The following is a 22225-nucleotide window of genomic DNA, read 5'->3' as shown; positions in this document are numbered from 1 at the left end:
CCAATTTTAGGGTTCATTAAATATGTGTCTCCATAGTCGATTCGGGCATATGAAAGCAAAGCACCGACTATGCCGCATCCCCTTGAACCCATGACCGGAAGTGGACTCTGCTTCATACATATAAATGGGAGGGGGTATTTTTTGAGTGTGTCGTAAGTGTCCAGAAGGGGGCAGTCGCGAGCAAGCAAGGCTAAAATCACGGGTTTTTTCCCCCTCTCGTCTTATTCTCGCAGGACCACATAAATTCCACTCGATTTTTGTGTTGGAAAACGTACGTGTGTTTGAAATCTATTGAAAGTTAAATACAAACAATAACAAAGTCAATTCGTGACGGGAAACAATAGTGATGGTGCAGATAAAATTCGTGGCGGATACATTCAATTGACAGGGAAACTTTTCATTACCATTACAAAACTTCCGAAACAAATGTCCACACTGCTTTTATTTCACATACGTACTTTATTAAGTCGAGTGGGACACTTTTTTTTTTTTTTGCCCCGCAAAAGAACGTCAACTTTTTTTCTTTTTTTTTCCATTGGCGTGCTCGTGCTCGCTTGAGTGTGCGCGCTCCGCTTGATAACGCGCGTTTAGTGTTTGCGCAACAACACAATCCCATTTCTTTGTCAAGCGACAGGCTGTCTAGACGCCCATGTGACCGGGCGCGTCAATGCGCACTGTGGAGAGGACACACACGCACACCCCTAGCCAATCCACGCCACACGCGCGCACACACATACACACACGCTCACTCACTCACTTGTACCCCCGCCTGTAGGGAGCACACACACTCACCCACGTCTGCTTGCTCCGGTGCCACGCACATACTCGCCGCCGTGTGCATGTAGAGAAAGGCTGCAGGATTCCACGCTGAAGGATATCACGGACCTGAAAAAAGAAACAAACAAAAAAACAACAACCCACGAGCCTGAATTTTGGAATTTTTAGTTGACGTGGATTAAAAGCTCTTTCGGGTCCCTTTTCTCCCCCTTCACGTCACGCTGCTTTGTTGTAGCGCGATCGAAGACCCCTCGATGTTGTGAGCGGGGAGCCAGCCACTAAGCGAGCGTGCCGAGTACCGGCGGGGGCCCAAAGGAGCAGGCTCGAGCGCCTGGCCGGGCTGCGGGCTACCGTCTCCGGCGGCGCGCTGCTGCAACCCCGCCGCTCCGCTCCTCCGGCTCGCCGCCTCTCCGCCGCCGTCGCCGCCCTCCTCATCCCCTCCTCCGCCGCCTCCTCCGGACTCGGACCCGGCAATCTTCATGGTTTGCGGACACCATGCCCGTTGTTTAGCCGGGGAACCCTCATCTCGTCCCGCATGTTCAGGACCAAACGATCGGGGCTCGTCCGGCGACTGTGGCGGAGCCGCGCGCCCGTGGAGGGCGACGGGGAGGCGGACAGAGGGACGCATGGCCCCGGGAGCTGCTGCATGGGCAAAGCGGCCAAGGTGGCGGCCAAGTCCCAGGGCGGGTCGGAGGCCGAATTGAAGGCACTCACCCACTCCGTGCTCAAGAAGATTAAAGAGAAACAATTGGAGGTGCTTTTGCAGGCGGTGGAGTCCAAGGGGGGCGCCCGAAGCCCCTGCTTACTGCTCCCGGGCAAAGTGGACGCCAAAGTGGGTCAAGTGTCTTACTCCCTCCCCATGCTGCTCTACAAGGTGTTCAGGTGGCCCGACCTCAGGCATTCCTCGGAGCTCAAGAGGCTGTCGTGCTGTGAATCCTACGGGAAAGTCAACCCGGAGCTCGTCTGCTGCAACCCGCATCACATGAGCCGCCTCTGTGAACTCGGTGAGCAGACCTCTTCCCCCCCACCCTAAAAAAATAAATATGAAAAAAAAAAAAAGATAGTATGTAAACAAACTTAAGTGACTGTTGATGGCACTGGTGTAAAATAAACAACAAATATTTGAATGATGAATTATCGGTGGCTGGTACCGGCAGCCTACCTGAGTACCAATCCTTTAAGTAAGATTAGTATGAGCACCGATACCTCATCACTAGTTGCCTTTGATGAAACTATATTGTCATTATAAGTTTTTAAAATGTTTTGTTTGTATAACAAAAGCTAGGCATTATAATAAAAATACAATACTGTTTTTTAAGTGTTGTTTGCATTGTGTAATTGAACTGCTTTGTTTTAGTTACTTTTTAATTTGCACGTTTTGAATTTATTTATGAAGTTTTTTTGGGTTACTTTGGTGTTGTCGTGCTCCTTTTAAGTTCCCATTTTATTCAGTTTATCACTGTGCAGGGAAGTTTTCAAGTGTGCGTGTGTGAAACAGAGAGAGAAAGAAAGAGAGAGACAGAGAGAGAGACAGAGAGAGAGACAGAGAGAGACAGAGAGAGAGAGAGAGACAGAGAGACTGAGAGAGAAAGAGAGACAGAGAGACTGAGAGAGAAAGAGAGAGGCCCCTATCTGAGTTTGTCCTAGACGGTGATAGCGGCCCTCCTGGCGCCAGGCGGCCCCCTTGTTTATCTGGTTGTCAGTGAAAGGCAATAGCCAGCCCTCGGGGCCTCGCTCTCTTGCTCACAAAATCCTCGGAGGGTGTGCTAAACCGATGGGAAATATTATGATGTTATTAGGAATGATAAGTGTTTCTAGTTTAATTAGTCTTTAGAGTTACATGCTGGCTTGATTAAAAATGGTCTCACGGGCCCTCTCTGGCCCACGTGCCTTAGGTTTATGACCGGTTTGGTATGTTCTTACACTTTTACCCCCCCTGTCTCCATACAGAGTCTCCACCTCCTCCATATTCCCGCTATCCCATGGATTATCTTAAACCACCAGGTGAGTTCACACGCATTCATGTTTGCATGAGACTGATTTGAACTCAACTGCGATAAAACCCGACGTTTCAGTCCAAATACTAATTGCGAAACAAAGCTGTCGCTACATTTACATACAATGTAAGAATGTAATTGCATGCCAGGCCACGAGTTGGTGACGTGCAACAAGCTTGGAGTTTTCCGAAATAGTCGGTTAAACACAGTGGGAGTATGTGTTGCATTGGATGTGTCGTGGCAAGACAAGTCTTAATAGCACGGAGGTTCATTTGTGTTGCTTTTTCTAATTTTTTGCATTCAGCAAGAGATATCGTCTTCTGGATTTTCTACAAAGTGTCATTTTATAAAGACTGTTTTTCAAATTTGGGCATTAGTCAAGCAATTCTTGCAAACCCTGATGAATGAATTTGTAGATTGGGGATATAGCATCTTAAAATAAGCAACCAAGACAAAATGTTTTTGTTTTCACATGCACACATTTAACTTTCATTTTAAGACAGTGGTGTGAGTCATTTGAAAGAAACGCCACCATTTTTCAAATTTTCCATTGTGGAAAAACCAAAACGACACAACTTTGACATTTTCGTTACGCCGGCATTCTCAGCGTTTTTTCCGCAACCTATTAACAGGGTCATGCACTTAGAGTGCCGTAATAAAGTTTTTGTGTGACGTGAGTGACCAAAATATATGCCGTTTTTGCTACAAACAGCGCCGCGCAAACGCCTCTCTCAAACTCTCTTTCCTTATAAAGCCACTTTTGACTTGAACATCTTCATAAGTGCAGCTTCTGCAGCGCATGTGTGTGCACATACATGATGGTGTGCACAGGAAGCAGCTCCATGTTTTGCTGTGATTTATGGCAGCAGCGCAGAGGCACCGAGGCTGGCTGTGCACTTCTAGCGTGGCTGGCGGCCAGCTGGCGCTCTCAGCGGCCTACAAGCGTGTTTGTTTGCCAGTCCGTCTTCATGGAGCCCTGCTCACTCATTCACACTTCAGTCATGTTAGCGGGACATGTCTCCGGTGTTGGATGCCTTTAATGTTAGCATGTGTGAGCTGTTTTTAGCGTCTTTGCTTGTTTACCAAGCGGCGGCAGTCTTGGCCTGTTTGTTTGTTTGTTGGCCGCCACGGCAGCCTGAGCCAGACGACGGTTGTCACCTCGGTGCCAGAGAGGCGCAGAGGGTTATGTCATCGTCGCCCTGTGAAGCGTGTTACGTTTCAAGTGTAGCGTGATGATGCAGAAAACCTTCAATTATTACATACGTTGTATTTAGAGGACATTTCCAAGTCTAAGTTTTAGCACCTCTGCTCTAAATATGCTAATCACAACAATACGGTAATTATACGGCTTTTTGTAGGACGATTACGCAGCGATCGCTGACCCGCCAGATGAGAGTTTCCTGATCGATAGAACTACTTGGTGGCATCAAAAGCCACTGCTGTGAATACCCGCATGGCTCCAGCCAAAGCGAAAATCGACACAGGTCATGCAGTGGTGTGGAGTGTCATTCCAAAGCAGTATTTTCCTGCTTCTCTCGCTCTCAAGTAATAGAGAAACAGAATGTTGAAACACAAAGTACATAACTAGACTTTGTAGGACATTTGAGTGAGTTTACAAAGTAATAACCAATCCCCTATCTAATTACAAGATAGATAAATGACTTGCTCATTTATTTTCTGAATATATTATTAGCTGCTCTGAATTTGTAGTACCTTGGCAGATTATATCATACTAAGTATACTTGTGTACAGTTTACTCAAGAGAAGTATTCTCAAGCATTGTCCCAAGGAACAAAAGTAGATCAGATTTGTGTTGAGTTTAACAGTAACATCCTGATAACAAGAGATAATGTTACAGAAAGAGAAACTAAAAACAAGACAATCAACAATCCACTATCTCAGGTACTGGTACTTTAAAGAAACAATGATGATTCTGATGGCAACTGTGCAACTTGGCTGCTGTTCCAAAATCAAAATAATGAGCGCTGTCAACATTTGCACCCAAACCCGAAGATCACATTATGGGAGTGATGTGAATTTTAATGCGAGGCTCAACATGCCCACTGTCTTCCAAATATATGCCTACAGCGTGTATTTCATTAACAATCGTCGCATCTATTCCTGATTTAGGACTAAAAATGGAGTGCAATTCTGGTACTGTCGAAAGCTTTAGAGAAACAGAACGGGGATTCTTCTGGAAAACCAACTGGTAATCGCGTGGCTTAAGCGCAAACACAAAAATGAGACTACAAGCAGCGTATTTTCAAAACAACACACTTCTCTAGATTGCAAGTATTAATAGGAACGCTGATTCTCGTAACCTAGCTGAAAAGTAAAATTTAATATCATGCCTCGCGGCATCATTCCTAAGCTATGGTTGTAGCTTCCAGCTCAATGCGGCTCGAGAAAACTCAATAAGTGAAAATTACAGTGAGCCAAGGGGCTTTTAAAGAAGGTATAACAAGCAATTATCTTAGCAGACCAATCAACAAACGGCCTTGTGTCTTGCCCCGCCCCCCTCTGATCCTGTACCGCTGCAGTTGAACTGCCACTTTTGGTTATATAGTCCACGGTGAGATGTGTCCATGTGGACAGGGTGGGGGGTAGGGTAGGCGGGGGTCTCCTCTCATTTACGGGTGTGTGTCAGTGCCGTAAAAGAAAGCCGGGGGTCCAGACAATGACCCCTGCCAGACGAGCAGCTGGCTGGGGGTCCGCCGGTCGAAAAGGGAGAAAGTGGCTTTCAGTGAGTGGAAACAATAGGAAGTCATTGCAGCTGCAGCTGTGACTCCATAGTACAACTACACCACCCCTCCCCATCCCACCCCCTCCAGCCTCGCCACTCCACTCCGCACCTGCCCCCGCGCTCCCTCCCTGTCTGCTTATCAACCATTATTTATTCAGCGTCTTACTAAAGCCGAGCATCAGCACTGTCTGTCATGCTAACAACCAGTATTCCACAGGCTGAAGTAAATAGGAAATCTTGTGCGGATACAGGAAGTGATTATGCAACTGGAAAAAGACCCTGGAGTTGTGTGGGAGCGCCACAGGAGAACCAGGAAATTAGCAGCTAGCCTAGCCTCTAAATCATCTGTCACACTTTTTTCCGCCGTTTGTCATTACTCAGCGGGCGCAGCTGCTATGGCCATCACGACCACGGGAGAGACTCTGCGGAGATGTATTAATAGGACAATAGGACATAGACGGACCCGCCCCCCGCCACTAGCCCGGGGCAGCCGTCAGTCACCCAATCGCGCGGTAACTTCCTGAGGCTTAGCATGAATGCTAGCATTATATGTAAACAAAAATGGTTTGAATCCACAACTATCCTCATTGTACCCCTTGTCCTCGTCAATCCTGAAATTTTTCGCGGAAAAACTATTTCCATTTTACGCTTGACATTACTCTGTTTAGGGCCTGGTACTGATTTAATACCCAGAAATGTAATTGTTCTCACGGATCCAGTACTTCAAACGGTACGTGTACGTACTTCAAGTTTTTGTGGACCTTGTACCCAGAACGCTACCTAATATACTCCTTGATCTTGTAACTGTCTTCTTCAATGTCTGCCAAGTTGTTCATTAATGACACCTTGAGAGTATGTAATCTAACGAAGGCCATCCCTGTTGTAAAATCGCACGCCGGTCGTCTTCCTGGGGATTTTTTTTACGACGACTAAAATTTACGACTCTCTCGAGCAGGAAGTGGAGGTCATCCGTGTCACGGTCGCTGTCTGACACAGCATTGGCAACGACGATTAGTCCATTAGCCCTGATGTAAATTGCCACCTTGTTTCTTCTATGGTGGGACATAATCCACACAGTGTTTACCCCTATGGCCTCCCCCCCCCTTCCTCAATCCTGTGGTCAGCTGTGAACTGTTGCCCTGGCGACCAGGGCCAGGCCGCTGGCACCCAATGAAAGTGCAGGCAAGGCCGTCTCGGCCAAGAGGGGCTGCGTGCCCGCGTGCCCGCGCCGCTCGTTAGCACGACCGCGGTGGTAGCAAGGCCTTGCCAATAAAACCTCTGTTCCCGAATACATCGTACCGCGATGCCTCTGACCCCTTTTTGATTGTTTGTTCGGCGATGGAGCCACAAGAAATACCCCTTCCTTTGAATGTAGGGTTACCGATTCTCCCGAAGCAGTAGATTATGGGAGATTATCATGGCTCAAATTTATCCGTCAGTGTCTTCATCAGGCATTGATTTCAGCTTGGTGATTGACGGCCTCGCAGCTGTTTCTTTGCAGTCTCCCCCCTCACTAATACCAAGTCTCCGTCTGTCTCTGCTCCAGATTCTCCGGACTCAGGACCCTCATCCAGTGAGACCGGAGGAACAACTTACTCGGCCCCTGTGGGGCTTTCAGGTAAATATCTTGATTGGCTGTTTCCCCACTATAAGTCAAGAAGAAGACGATAGAGGGTGGTTTTTAGAACACACTCTCGGTACTGTTCATGTGCAAATCAAAAGCCAAGTGAAGCGAGCAAGAGACAGACATGTTTTTTTTCCAGGCCCTAGTTCAGGGCTTCCTTGGCTTTCCTTTCCCAAAATCCTCTTTGGCCGCCTTCCCAAACCGGGGCCGCATCCGTGGGCAGAGTTGTTCTCTCTGGGCCCTCAGCTGGTTCTCATTACCGGGCCCTTTTAAAGCCTGTTTTATGTCAGTTGGTGTTTGCTGCCATATTCCACGCCCACCCCTCTCCACTCCACAGCACCCCCACCGCCCTAAGCCCTGCTTTGTTTGGTGTCGGCGGAGAACCAGTATCTGTCTCATTCTGGACATGAACGTCGTCGTCCTTGCGTGTATTAGCTTGACAGATTTTACTTTAAGGTGTGAAACCCTAGAACCGGAGTAGTCACCCCCCCCCCAGTATTTCTTGCTGCCACTTGTTTCTGAATGGACTGTGCCCTCCTCCCCTGGTTTCCTTCCTGTCAGCAAGCAGCTCTGTGAATGGGCCTCCTCAGCTAAGATGGGAGAAAAGCAGTGCCCTCATGGTTTTCCCTGGCAAGCCGCTGCACCCTCCCCCCCAGTTCCACTCACCTCCCCTGCGCCCTCCCTCGGGGGCCCTGACAAAAGAAACATGGCTCTCCCAGAAGGCCTGCCGGTGACCTTCTAGGTCCCTCAAATCGCCCCTTTTTTATGTTCCCCTCCAGACAGATTGAAGAGGGGAGGCGGGTTAGGTTTTTTTTTCTTTCAGTTTTCTTTCAGGGGTGTTGTTGAGGGTGATCCAACTTGAATATTTAAGGGCTCGTTGACTGTGGCGCATGACCCACAAACTAGGGAAAAGAGATCTGATCCGGGAGAGGAGGAGTTCAGCGAGCCGCCGCGACAGTGACAAGCGCAAATGCAAGCCGGGCTGCCTGCCAGGCTAGTGGCTCCGTGGCGGCCTCTCACCGCCTCGCGTCATCCGCTTGGAACACGACACAGAACAGGGAGGGACGGTTGGGGAAGTGGGGGTTGGGGGGGGAGGGCAGTTGATTGAGCGGGTTTCAGTTGACCACAGAAACTGATGAGAGGGATCACCAAGTGTTTTGTGAATGAAAAGAGGCAGGGACTTTAGTACCTCCGCCAAGGAGGTTTTCACCGCACTTTGTTACACAAAATGGACTTAAGCGATTTCCTTAGAGGATAGTGGGTCACAACCTGAATTATTGCTATCCGCATGCATATGATAGTTTCAACATGGTTTTGGTTACATAGATAACTGAGCATTTTCTCGACACGAGTCCGCCACTAAATATTTGTTTGCTGGGAGATTTGAGCAAAACGATTTCCCCCAGGAGAGCAGGGTAGACCCAGTCAGTTTGAAGATATGCTTAAAACCAAGTCAATCAATTCTAACCAAATGTAGTAGTTCAGGGAAATCACCATAGAACACATGGTGCATTAGTATCAAAGTTGCCTTTGTTCAAATTTGCTACTTTGATTAGCATAGCATTTCCTCTTCTTCCTCACGTAATAACGCATCAATCCCCAATGACACAAGTGGGGCTGCTGGAAAATCAATGTCTGCATCTAATCTGATCCAAATTAGGATTGTCTGGCGTTCCTTGGCGGAGGTTGGTGCTGGATTTAGCGTCCGCGTGTGGCTTTTTCTCCACCCACCACGTGGTTCCTGCGCACGGGGCACGGGCCCACGTCTGCTTCTGTTTTTAACGAGAAATGATGAGAGGGCTGTTGAAATTCTGGCAATGGGCCCAAATAGCCGACGTGACGCAGGCGTAGGCCGCTGTGTGTTGAGGTGTGCTGTCTGAAATGCTCTTATTTGGGGAAGAGACGCTTTAACTGGACATATCAGGATTGTTTGTGTGCTCTTGCTGCTAACGTCTTAGCAGTGTGTTAGTGGCGTGCCTCCTGGTGCCACCCGGGACTGACTGGGATCCTGTCAGGCTGCGATATCTCTCTCTCTCTCTCACACACACACACGCACACACTCACACAGGGATAGAATGACCACGGTGCAAGCCCTGGCACGCTGCCCACTGTCACACAGGCGCTTCCTCCCGCCGTGGTTTTAAATTTAGCCAGGCTTTTTCTTTTTTTTTAATTCTGTCACCTCACCCGGCAGCCTGTCTGCGGGGGCAAAATGGGATTTTTTTTTTTTTTGTTGAGTGGTTTTGAACTTTTATTTACACTGAATATATTTTTGACTGAATATTTTTATTTTTCACCCCTCCTCACTAATCTTTTTTTTTTCAACCTTTTACAAAGTTTAAGTTACTTTTTGTCCTACTAATTCTAACCAGTGTCACCGTAGTCACCTATAGAATGACACCTGCACTTTTTAAAAAATTCCATCTTGCTCTCCACATCCCTGTCACAATGTCAATTAGTCGGGGGCTTAATCCACTGGAGGTGCAAACTCCATCATTGTCTCCGGCAAGGGGATTAAATTTAGTCCAGGCTCATTAAATCAAACCTGCTGTCATGACGACTGCCCTATTTTTTTTATATATTCATTAATGACGGGAAGTCAAGTGTCACCCTCATAACCCAGTATATTTTTTTCTTTTTTTTTTTTTAAAGCCGGAAACTTACTTTGAGCTTGACTGCTGAACAGAGTGCCCTCAGTGTTCCTCAGCGTTCCAGCTCCTGCGCTCCCAGCATTCCCGCCTTGTTTGGGTTAGCGGCAAGAGGAAAGGGCCGCGCAGGATATGACCTCATGTCTTTGAGCTGGCGGGGAAAAGGAGTCGCATTAAAAAAAAAGAAAAGAAACGTACACGTACAGGCAAAGCAAAAATAAGAACAACGGAATCTTTTTGTCAGCGTAACTCACCCCTTCAGTGAGATTATCTCTGTTGGTTTTTACTTTTTCATTGGTTTATTAGAATTATCTTAGAAGTCAGGAAGTTCTATGTAGTCATAAAAGTCTATCATAAGCATCGTTGCAGTTACTCCAACAGTGAACAAAAACCAAGTAGCAAATCTGGTGTCCTAATACTTTTGTCCAGCGTTCTTCACTTCATTACATAGATGAATGTGAGAAACTGGAAGTGGCGTTAGAGTTTGGAGAGTCCACTGTCCTTTGCGTTTCCCCCCCCCCTCCTATCTCGATGCCCTGTGTTTCCTTTAAGGAGACAAGATGGCGTCTTTTGGGTGGAGGCCTCGTCCTCTGTAATTTTCAGCGGCGCGCGCGAGCAGAGATGTCGGCCGGGGGCCCCGCTCCCGAGTCGGGCCGCGGCCGGCGTCTCTCATTACTCCCCCACTTCCTCTCTTTGCGAGGCCGCCAAAGCCGCCTCTTGGCAAGGGGCGACTCCATTTTGGGTTTTGGCCCTCCTCTGTTTTCTCCACCCTGTGTCATTACGCCGCGCAAATCGAAAAAACAGTGAGGTTAGGAGGAGGAGGAGGAAGGAGAACGGAATGTGGGCCCCGAGCCGCTTGCCTTGTACTGAATCGTCTCCCAATCTGAGGCGTTTACCTTTAAGCAGGGGAGAGCGGGAAGGGGGACCCAGAACAAGTTGAACATTGTTACCGTGCAAGCCCATTCTGAAACGACAGAGGGGATGGAAGCAAAAATACATGTCCACACGTGTGTTTGATTCCTGCAAGGCGGTTCCCCCGTCCCGTCCGTCTCTGCCCCGCATCCCATTCATTCAAGTACGAAGTTCACTGTACCAGCCAGAGGTCACTGTTTTGGCCACGAGGCACCGGATTGTGTCATGACAACAGTGTGTTGCGTAATCACACACGCATAAAAGGTGTTTATTAAAAACACAACAAAAAGCTAGACAGTCGGCTTTCTTTGTTCCCACGCCTCCTGAACGCCACAGGGCAACAAGTCTTCTTGGGGGCAACTTGACTGATGACATCATCAATACCCTTTCGGTCTTAATGTCAACGTTTTTAATCGATTGAGTTTATTGTAGAAATACTACAGAATTAAAAAAAAAAAAAGAACTTTTAAGGAGTTGTTATCATAATAGTTATACTTTGTTTTTAATATAATTGCAAATGTATTCTAAAGGATAACTATTTTCATAACTGACGACTTTTACAATTCATTTTTTCCTGCTGGTTGCCATGTTCACATCCAAACTATATACCACAAATCATACGTTGTATTGCATAATGGAACACACATATATACTTTAAAGACACAGCCACACACTGTCTATAGCGTCTTAGTGGGCTGTCTGCATTTTTTTCCACCACGGCGCCTGAATGGCACAGCGAAACAAGTGGGCGTGTCCACTTGTCCACTTATGTGAGTCAGCATGGTATATAAGTCCGTGATGACATCATCAGTGCTCGCCTGGCACCCTGATGCTGGGCGACGTGGTGTTTATTTGTCCTGTCACCCTGGGAAATCTGGGCCTCGGGAATGGGGTGTGTGTGTGTGTGTGTGTGTGTGTGTGTGTGTGTGTGTGTGTGTGTGTGTGTGTGTGGTCAGTGTGATGAAGTGTTGCAATAATAAGTCAGTCAGCATGAGGAGGAAGGAGGCGTTCCATGGGAACAGAATGTTCTTCTGAGGATGATGATAATGTTTCTTCGTCATGTCTTGTCGGGGTCCAGACATGGAGATCATGTGATTATGTCAGCCAAACATTCCAGTCCTTATCTCCCACCCCGGATGCTTCTGGGAAGAAATAGCATGTCTGCGAGTCATTGTCCAAGATGTGCAGATAGTGAAAGTGGGCCACTCCCATGCCAGGCTTTTCCTGCCATCAAGGCTCACTTGGCTACTCGTCCTCTTTCTAGCTCAAATCATCTTTTTGGGGGTCTACTATAGCTTGCTAAGACTCAACCTCTAAGGCAATATGAATATTTTCTGCTGTCAAAAACAATTAGAAATTGAGGATTTCGAGGGTTTTGAACTTCTGTTGTCCGTGTTTCACCTGCCGCGCCACTTTTGTGGAAACCACGGGTTTATTTTTGTACGTGTGTGTGTGTGTGTGTGTGTGTGTGCGTGCGTGTGTGTGTGTGAGAGAGATGAGTGAGATGTCTTGCCGCAGAACAAACAAAAGGAATGCTTCAGCCGCGTGACCCTTGAACTTTTGGAATAGACCCCCGTCACCGCCTCCTCCCTGCTAGCTCGGGAGAGGGTGTTGACTTAGAAAATAAGGCGCCGCCGCCAAGAGTCCATTTCCTTCACGTCTTCCCCATTCCTGCAATGAGCCGCTGTATGTGTGTGTGTGTGTGTGTGTACGTGGAGACAGACTGAAGTAATGATTAACCTTTTTAGACTGCAAGGACCCAGTCAGCCGACAACCACCTCCTCCCTCTTTTGTGCAGTTGCTTTGGCTAGCTTAGCAATGATGCTAATCAGTCTATTTGAGGAAAGCGTTATTTTGCAAACATTTTGAGGTTTTGAATGAATACCGTCTGTTTTTAATCATAGAGCATACTGTCGTCCGCATCAAATTAAGATACGATAACGGTGTGCGCTAAATTGGCTAGCCTGTGCCCTCTCGCCGGCTGCCATTTTGATTCAAGAGCACAAAATACTCGGTTATCATCTGTATCGTCAGAATGTGTGACGCACGTACAATCTGCTGCTTTAGCAACGTGCTAACAGTGTTTTCAGGCTTCACGTCCTGCCAAGTTTTTGATGTTAGCAGATGGCTATAGGTTGAACAAAATACAAATGTAATAAACGCATCTTTATCATTATCATTTTTTGTACGCATGGAAGTTTTGATTATTAACTTTAAGGCTGGTAGAAAAAAAATCGATACCTTTCTTTGTCGTGTTTTGCAATTAATACTAAATATGACTAAAAAAAATATTGATATTGTCACAGTTCAAGTGAGGCACATTATTTTCACTTAACATGAATGTCCACAGACTCCAAATTTATTTATTTTCTCATTTGCAACTCAATGACTTCTTAGTCACCAAGGAATTGGCAATGTTGATTCCATGGAAACCAATCCTGATTCTGCAGAGTCTCGATTCCCCGATTTGATATTCCGCAGGCATTAAAAAAAAAAAAAATGACTTCAAACAACCAGTTATAATACAAAGTAATGAAATGAGGAATTATTTTAGGAAATAATTTTCCGAGGCTGTCGGCCAAAATGACGCAGGCGGCCGGCTAACGGGCACAAAAGAGAGGACCGACAGATGGCCTCGAGACTGCCGGCTAGCCAGATTATCCTCGGAGAGGAGAAGCGCTGAGAGCAGGTGGAGCGGCTGACCGACAGGCAGACAAACAGACAGACTAATGCCTGGACGGGCAGACATCCAGACAGATGTACATGCGGAAGACGTGCCCTGCTTGGCCCGCCAAGGACGGGAGGCGCAGTCAGACAGCACCTATGTTGGGCGCCGCAAATAGCATCAGACTGTAAGGCGAGGAGAGAAGGTTGTCCAAAACCTGGCAACAAGATGCACTCTTTCTCCCACGTGTCTGTTGAGTATGAAGTTGCCATGTGCTGTCAGGACAAGCTGTGAACAAGCTCCTGACATGGCGGACAAGCGCCTGTATCGCTTTCACCCTGCTAATAAATGCCTCTGATGCTTCAGGTACCAGCAAAATGACAATAGTAAGTTTTTCAAAACATAATATGGCCTTACTTTTTGTATTAGCACTTTGCTGAACAAAAGCCACCTTTACTCTTGGAACTTCTCGTCATTTTGCAACTTTTTCGGAGCAAACTATGATCGACTTAAAAATCCCTTTGCCCGTGATGTGCCTGCGCTCCATTATTGTCGCCAAAAAGGCTGCCTGTGCGGTAACCCATTTTTCAGAATTTTATCTCGTTTTGCTAGTTGACGTGTTTATCCTCCCTCGTGTTCTTATCTTCGGTCTTTGTGGCATTTAATGCGTCTTCCTGCCTGGGGCTATGGCGACGGGGGCGGGAACCAGCGGGCCCGGCCGGTGTCGTCATGAATAGCGGGGTGTTTTCTGACATGCTCAGACAGGCAGCCCGGAGCTCTAATGACCTCTGACGCCAGGCCTCGTCTCTCCGAGCAATAACAAACAGACACACTCTCCAGGTCTATGCCCCCTCCCCAGTCACACGCACACACACATCCAAAAACTGACAGACTCCTCCCCCCCTCCCCTTAACCCAGGTGAGTGCCACTACCAGGCTGTCAACGGGGTCAGAGACGTTTTTTCCGTCCCTTATCTGGAAGATAAATGCCTTTCCCTCCCCCTTGCGTTTAGTCTAAGGTAGATAGTCTGGTTCTTGGGCGTCTCTCCCTCCCCATGCTCCCCACGAAGATGGATTTACGATAAACTCCCCCCGAGGCCCGGCTGCGACCAACTTCAAAGAACACAGCTCTGCTTGTTTTATGGAAGGCTTTCAGTCGCCACCTTCCTCCCTCCTTCCCCCCACCACCTCTTGCCTAAAAGTCCCTCCCCAGTCTCCCTGATTCCGTCTGCCGGTGTTGTCTAATGAAGCTTAATGACAGGCCGCGGTGAGGCTCGCTTGGACCGCCACAGATCCTGCCGCATTAGCGTCGCAGTTTGTCTGCGGCGGGACCTTCCAAATTAATGCTTACTTGAGGGGTTAGCGCGAGATGAAAGAAGTGCGGAGCTCAGAAATGGGGAAGGGGGGGGGGTCCTTTTGCATTTGGAAGTAAACAAGTCCGACAGAGGACGCTGCAATTAGTCAAGGACGCAAAAGTTGCAGTCCAACTATTTGTTCCCCTTTCTTTGACACCCCTCCACTTCCTCGCGCCTCACTGGCTCCCATCTTTTGGGGGGGGGGGGGGGTCGCTTGGAGCCACATTGCTGCAAAATAGAGATATGAGGAGGGAGGGGGCTGGAAATTGGAGCGCGGCCAATGCTACGCTTCTTTTTTACGCTCGGGGAAACTTTAGACTGAATTGGCCTCGCCGCTCGCCTCCGCCATTCTGCTCCAACTACACGTGTGCTCCCCCGACCAAGAAGGCTGGAGGAGGGAATGTTTATGGGAACGTTACTCAACTCAACAACGCCAGCCCCTCCATCCCCCCCTCCTTTGCAGGCCGATTTCCTGCAGAACGCGGCGGGATGATTGCGGTGACGTCAGCGCATTGTTGGCCCACGCCGCTGACAAAAACATGGCGAGCCAGACAGGAGATAAGCGCTTTAATGCCTCAACAAATAATGTAGTGCATGTGGACACTTGCCCGCCAGCGTCTCGCCGTTGTCGCATTGGCCTCCAGGAATTTCAACGTGGCTGCTTGCCACATGGCAGAAAGTAGGGCGGAGAGCGCTGTTATGCGGCATAATCAAGGAATTTGATGGACTTTGCTTGCTTTTAGAGACAGATGGTCATTTTCTGGTCCTCCTTTGGGTAGTATACACGGTACATACTTTTTTTAGCTGCTCTTAAATTTTGCAGTTGCTTTTCTGGCAAGGATACACTTTTGTCTACAAAGCCTGAAAACAAGCCTACTATGACCATATTGCCGTCTGCCCTGTGTCAAAGCTACTAATATCCCTCAAGCACGTCGGCAAGTAGGCCAACCGAAGCTCGTCTGCGGGGGGAACATTGTCTAGCTATTTTCACTGACGCAAAGCGAAGTGGTTTGCTTTTGTGACCAAGTCAGAGGTGCTTTTGGTTGGTTGAGTGCTAATGCTATTACTAGCGAGTGTTCAAGCAGTGTCTGAGATCAGAGAAGAGTTCAGGAACTGCTTAGGATGTTGGGATTCAGCAACCATCATTTTTTGTGGGGGTTGCCTCTCTGGTCTGGGGTTTTCGGGCCTTTTCTCAAGTGCACGATCACGACCAGCCATTCCTTATTTCCGTCATTTCACCAGTCCAAAAAAACAAGACCAACCAAAGTACTGTAGACCTTACAGACCAGGTTTCAAATGCTCATGACATGCAAGTTTTTTTGCCCGAAATATTAAGCCCTGTTATATTTGTTCCCTCTCTAGATTCGCTGGCCATGCAGGAGTCGGGGGAGCGGTCCCACTGGTGCGTGGTGGCCTACTGGGAGGAGAAGACCCGTGTGGGGCGCCTCTACTCGGTCCAGGAGTCCTCCCTGGATATCTTCTATGATCTACCTCAGGGCAACGGTTTCTGTCTGGGCCAGCTCTGCTCGGACAATAAGTCGCAGCTGGTGCAGATGGTGCGCGCCAAGATCGGCTACGGCATCCAGCTGACCCGCGAGCCCGACGGCGTGTGGGTATACAACCGAAGCTGCTACCCAATCTTCATCAAGTCGGCCACACTGGACAACCCGGACTCGCGTACGCTGCTGGTGCACAAGGTGTTTCCCGGGTTCTCCATCAAGGCTTTCGACTACGACAAGGCCAGCAGCCTGCGGAGGCCCAACGACCACGAGTTCACGCAGCAGCCGCGCACAGGCTTCACTGTGCAAATCAGCTTCGTGAAGGGTTGGGGACAGTGCTACACGCGGCAGTTCATCAGCAGCTGCCCCTGCTGGCTGGAGGTTATCTTCAACACCCGATAGCGGTGGCTTCCCCTGCCCCTTCTTCCTCCCAGACATTATCCCCCATCCTCCTTTTTTTGTTCCAGAGGTTCAAAATGGATGAAGTTATTGCAGAAGAAGAAGAAACACAAGAACGTCTTCACAAAAAGTGACTCCAGAGTTAATGAAAAATAAAGAGGCGAGAAATGTATTTTATGTTATATATAAATATATTATTAATTGTAAATACAAAGACGTTTTATATGCATCGTTATTTATGTATTGTGCAATGTGTTGATGAGAAAAAAGAAACTAAGATGCACTTTGCTTAATATAAATGCAAAACAAAGAAATGCCAAAATTAAAAAAAAAAAAAACTACAAATATTTCCTGCTTCATGGTGTGTTCTTGTTACATCCACATAAATCCCACCACTGCAGTCATTTGACTCAAAGATTTTGAAACATAACTAAATCGACCCTCAATTCCTTTTCCAAACGTCTCCTTGCGTTCGAGTTATTTTGGTATGGGTGTCCTTGATAATTGATGACATCACAGGCGGGAAGCAGTGACACACATCAGGAAGCCACAAAGTCAACAGTGGTGCCCGTCTTCCTCCTCGTCACCGAAGGACCGCGCGGAATCAAACAAAGAATTTTGGTGGCACGCCTGTGGAAATGAGCAACGCGCCTGACTGTGACCCACACAAGACAAAATGTGTGTGTGCTTGTGCGTGCCTGTCTGGGCCTCGTCCTGTCAGATGGGTGTCTGTGAAGCGGATTACTACTGTAAGCCCGCTTTACCCACTTCCAGTGTTTCAAAGACCTACATTTGCGAGGCCTACTTTACACGACGCACAACAACACTGTGTGCAACGTTCCGTTTGTAAAAGTGCAAACATTTAGGGCGCCGGTGTAACAATAGCTGAGAAGAATACACACGCGGAGACAGTTCAAAAATTGCAAGACAGTCAGTTGTCATGAATATTCACGAGTTTGACTGAACTGGAATATGAGGTGGTCACATGACAGGACCACCTCGTTCCTTGAAGTCACAGGCCTCGTAATGGACGATATGCAGCGCTAATCCTTAACCTTGCTAATACAGTAGTATACAACTTAAGCGGCTCCAAGTTTGTGCGTGCGTGTGTATGTTGGCATATCCATGACCTCTCAGAAATTATGACCGTCCGATCCCACCCTGCACTAAAGCCATTAAAAGTGTTATTGCAGCCTCGCAGCTCAGGCTGTCAAGAAAAATACAAGGCAACACATTCCATCAGGCATCTGCATACCAGCGAGTAATAACAGATTACAAAATTTGGAAGTGTCAAGATAATACACTTATTTATCTTTAATTGATCACATCTTGTCTAGGCTGTGTCAATGGGGGCAATGGTGAGTGTGTGTGTGTGTACATTTGTGTGTGCATGCACACGTGACCTTCACGCCGATCTAAACATCCTCTCGATTGTTTGAAAGTGGAAAGTGAGTCATCTCTTAAAAGTTGATTTTGTTTGGAGGTGCATGTGCTATTTCCAGATCAAGCGCTCTCGCCGCGGCCTCGTATGTGCCTAATGTGCGTCAGACGTATATATACAGTACGTCTATACATGCATGCTTGCATGAATGCATGCTCAATTGCCTGTTTTAATAAACTCAAATGGATGGGGAAGGGGGGGGGTAGTCTGTCTGTCTGTCTGTTCCCAGCCGGAAGGGGGGAACGACAGGAGAGGAGCCAGGATGAGGGACACGTTGGCAATAGTGGGTAGAGTGAAGTCTGCCTATGATTACAGGCAGGAAGTTACAGTTGGAGGCAGCTTTGGATGTCTCGCATCCATTAAGCTTCTCTCCCTGAATGTATTTGGAGGATATCAGAAAAGCTTTCCGGAGCTTCTGTTTGGATGTGAACCGAGAATGATCTTCAATCAAATGTAAGGAAGTGTTCCTTCAATGATTTTTTTTCAGGCCTGGAGTTCCATCGGAAACTCCCCCCACCCCCCCCCAGGGTAATTTTGATGCACAGATGACTTCTATTCTAATTCCAATGATATATTCCATGGTTGTTAGCGTCACATCACATTAGCATCACCGCGCTATAACTTCCTCCCATTCCTGAGTACATTTCTATAGGTTGCATGCATGTATATAGTATTATTAGGAAGATAACTCAAGAGAAATGTCAGTGAACACGGCCCATGAAAAATGATTGATGGCAATATGGCCTCAAGACAGCCGACAATCTCCTTTTCCAATAACATGATGCAAGGAAAAGACATTTCCCTTGACGTCGGCCTCACCGACTGACAGCTGACTTCAATAATGCAGCGATGTCATCTAAAGACGACTGGCTGGAAAAGGATGATGATGAGGAGGAGGAGGCAGCGGCAACGACCGCTCGGTCCTCACAGTTTTGTGTGAGGTGACTGACGTGTATGTGCGGATGACACCAGTTTACCAGTAACACCACAACGCCAACAACATACTCAACCGCTGGACAAATTTTACCCAGACCGTTACACAAGCACACGGTTGCCAAGCTGACAATATAAAGAACCAAATTGTTTACTTTTTTTTAGAAACTGGAAGACCCTGAACACTGACAACTACTGTAGACACACATTATTTTTTTATGTCCAGAGTAATCTTCTTCATGGACAACACCGCAGAAATGACAATTGGACAATGTAAAGTATTCAATGAATACCTTTACATTTTTAGTATACTGTCCACTCAAAATACACAGCTCAACACAAAGCCATTCAAATCGAAACTGTTGGCAACTAAAGTTAGCACACGGAGTGAAAATGTCCAAAATTCAGTCATGTGACTCATTGCTGTTAGTCTCAGGTGTGAATGTGGAGCCAGTGTGTAAAATCTGACTTTATTGCTCTTACAGTCTGTCATACCTGTCACTGAAAGTTCAATATTGCACTCCGTAGCCACTGAGGATATGAAAAAAAAGAATTGCTGTTCTGCATAAAGTATTTTTTGCTTATACAGCACTGTGTCAGAAAGATATTTACTATTTACTACTAGTGCACTAACATTAGCATACTTCCTACATTAAGTCTATTTAGTATGGGCAATTTTGTGGGGGAAACATAGGGGTGATGGGTCCAACTTAAGTTTTTTTCTAATAAAAGTTGGTCAACCGGTTTCCTGTCTGGCTCTGGCTGTGGCTCTGTGTGTATTAGTGCTTCTTTGTGCAGTGCTGACTTTGCTGGATGTCTGTGCAGATTGCAGTAAATGGGAGCTGAGGAATGCGAGTGCAGGCTAATCATGGTGGGCCTTCAAGGAGTAACCAGATAGCAGCTAGCAGACTTCAGAGGAGCGGGAAAAGCCTCCACACAGACGCACTGCCTCCCCAAGGAGACGCTTTGGCTGGACCCCCGCCTACCCCGCTGAACACCCCCACCCTGTATAAACCCTCCATTTGACCCAGACGTTACCCTTAAGTGGTCAGCTTACAATCAAACGTTTGTATTGTGTATTAAGAAGCATCATCAGCAAAACAATCATCTATTGTCGAAAACAGTTAAAAAATAAATAAATAATAAATCGACTAGGAACAACGGAGAGAGCAAGCTGCTCAGAGCTTCTACGCGCAGATAGTAAACCTTGCACTTTTACGCCAATTAAACATCTATGCAAAAATGGTAATGCAACATCTTCCTCTGTTAGAGAGCAGAAAGCTTTCCAGCAACACAAAAACTCGTGAAAAATTAATCCCTGAGGCCAAATTTGGTGTCTGACATAAGTAAGACTATAATCAGAGCATACTTTAAGCATGTACACACGCGTGTGTTAGCGGGCACATATACACACACCCACGCACGCGCACACACAAGCACAATTAGGATTTTTGTACATTCTCATAGAGTCGGACCCGCGGGCCTTGTTATATGAGGAGCTCGATCAAAGCAGGACGAAAGCGATATGCAGAGACGAGGAAGACGCTGACTTTTGCTTTAATTATCTTCCTTCTATCCTTGGAAAGCGAGCGGAAAAAAGAAAATAACAGTTTATTAGTGAGCGAGCGAGATCTAGCTAAATATGTAAATTCTCTGATTGTTTTTCTTTCCTTCATGACTTCATTCACTCTGCCGTTTACTTTAATGGTGTCTCTGCTCGCTTGCATCCAAGTTCTTGGATTAAAATGTCATTTGACATTGACATCATTATCACAAATGTCCCGTCTTGTTTTGTTTGTTTAGTCCGGGTAAATGTCAAAAAGTAATAAAAAATGTCAGGGTGGCTAAGCTGCTAATTAGCATGTAGCATTAGCAAAAGGCCTCCGGTCATTGGTTCCTTCAAAGCAAAGTGAATAAAACACACCTTTACACTATGCTAACAAGGGATTGTTTCTATTTTTTAAATGATTTTGTTCAAGTTGACATTTTCTTTGTCCATGCTAGCTGACCATTGTCAACATAATGACACTTGTATACTTTCTGAAGCTAATTATTTTATCTGTGTAAATGTAATCAACAGTTCCTTGGGAAAAGAAAAATGCACGATGCCTGTGCAACAAATTAGCTTGTAGCATTGGCATGACCAGATCTTTAACCATTTTGTTTTGTAGAACAGTGAATAAATCCCCACATGTAAATCCTCTTTTACCATCCAGTTAGAACCCTAACATATAAGTGGAATTATCAAATTTTTCTATCTTAAATGATGTCATTCATGTTGACATTTACTTTCACTTCACTTTCATGCTAGCTAGCGAATGACACCCAAGTTCTTGACATTTACTCTTTTAAAGTGTGGTAATTTTTAGAGTTAGCATAAATGTCAAAAAGTAATGAACAATTTTACAGATAGAGTTAATATAAGGTTAGCTGAGCAGGCCGCCACCCAATATGTTTGAAGCGCAATTGCAGTCCATGAACATGCAAATGAGACAAAAGTCTGTTAACGCCGATATCCTTCCCCAGTAAAAATCACAACACGGTAATAGGTGACTCAGAGCGGCTGTTTGAATGAAATATCTTTAGTTCGGATTCTCAAAGCACATTGGATAGCTTTCTGGAAGTGTTGTCTGGCGGCGTATTAAAGTATTAAAACTTCAAGTACAATATGACGTTTCCTCTTTAGGGGGCGCTGGACTTACTACATCCTTTGGAGTGTGTAAATTGGCGATATTATGCATGTGGATGACTATATTTGGAAAGTAACAGTCACTTTAGGATTTCTTCAGCCAGAGTGTGTAAGGCATGAGTGAGTGGGAAGTATAAAAACACATCTTTATTAAAAAAAAAGGCATCAATATTGTTTAATAACACATAGTGGCCTTTTATGTGTGTTTAACTTTTGAAGGACTATGCAAAAACAAAAAAAGATGGATACAGCACTGCTGTTGCTAGGCAACTGCATGCCTCCAAGTCTGTGGAATTTAAGCCGTGAAAGAGATCCAATTTTCCTGGGGACCCATTTCAACATTGTACCAGACAGAAGTGTTTGTGTACCGATGTGTGCGTGCGTGCGTGTGATTGTAAATGTGCGTATGTTTGAATGGACAATATATGTGTGTGTGCAGGATAAACCGTGAGAAAAACAAGTGTAAAATAAAGAGGAAGGCCAAATGTGCTGAGTGCGATTGTGTTCTACCTGGTGAGATTTCAACAGACGCTTACGACCTTGT

The 22225-nt window shown here is 46.5% G+C and overlaps 1 protein-coding gene and 1 long non-coding RNA gene across 7 annotated transcripts in view; one reads left to right on the top strand and one right to left on the bottom strand.

Annotated features, from left to right (window-relative positions):
• LOC147047960 (uncharacterized) overlaps nt 1–22225 on the bottom strand; it is a 36104-nt gene that overhangs the window by 1767 nt on the left and 12112 nt on the right. For 4 of the 5 annotated variants that reach the window (XR_015067698.1, XR_015067700.1, XR_015067699.1 and 1 more), the window contains 2 exons: nt 9806–9940; nt 793–1806 (listed from right to left, as the gene is read on the bottom strand). This is a non-coding gene — a long non-coding RNA (uncharacterized LOC147047960). The remainder of the gene's footprint in view (nt 1–792; nt 1807–9805; nt 9941–22225) is intronic. The other variant, XR_015067701.1, reaches the window with a different exon arrangement.
• On the top strand, nt 655–17182 carry smad7 (SMAD family member 7). Of its 2 annotated transcripts, XM_085925568.1 has the most exons (4): nt 658–1781; nt 2728–2781; nt 7064–7135; nt 16083–17180. In XM_085925568.1, the coding sequence occupies exons 1-4, from the start codon at nt 1313–1315 to the stop codon at nt 16619–16621; spliced, it is 1134 nt and encodes a 377-aa protein (XP_085781694.1). In that variant the 5' UTR covers nt 658–1312; the 3' UTR covers nt 16622–17180. The 2 variants fall into 2 exon arrangements, with proteins under 2 accessions (XP_085781696.1, XP_085781694.1); XM_085925570.1 differs by lacking the exon at nt 7064–7135 and having other exon boundaries at nt 655–1781; nt 16083–17182.

The sequence above is a fragment of the Syngnathus leptorhynchus genome, chromosome 12 (assembly GCF_054491065.1).
Source record: "Syngnathus leptorhynchus isolate UIUO chromosome 12, UIUO_Slep, whole genome shotgun sequence".
Lineage (NCBI taxonomy): Eukaryota > Metazoa > Chordata > Actinopteri > Syngnathiformes > Syngnathidae > Syngnathus > Syngnathus leptorhynchus.
Note: the sequence above shows the minus strand (reverse complement) of the source record. Positions and strands in the feature narration are given on the sequence as shown.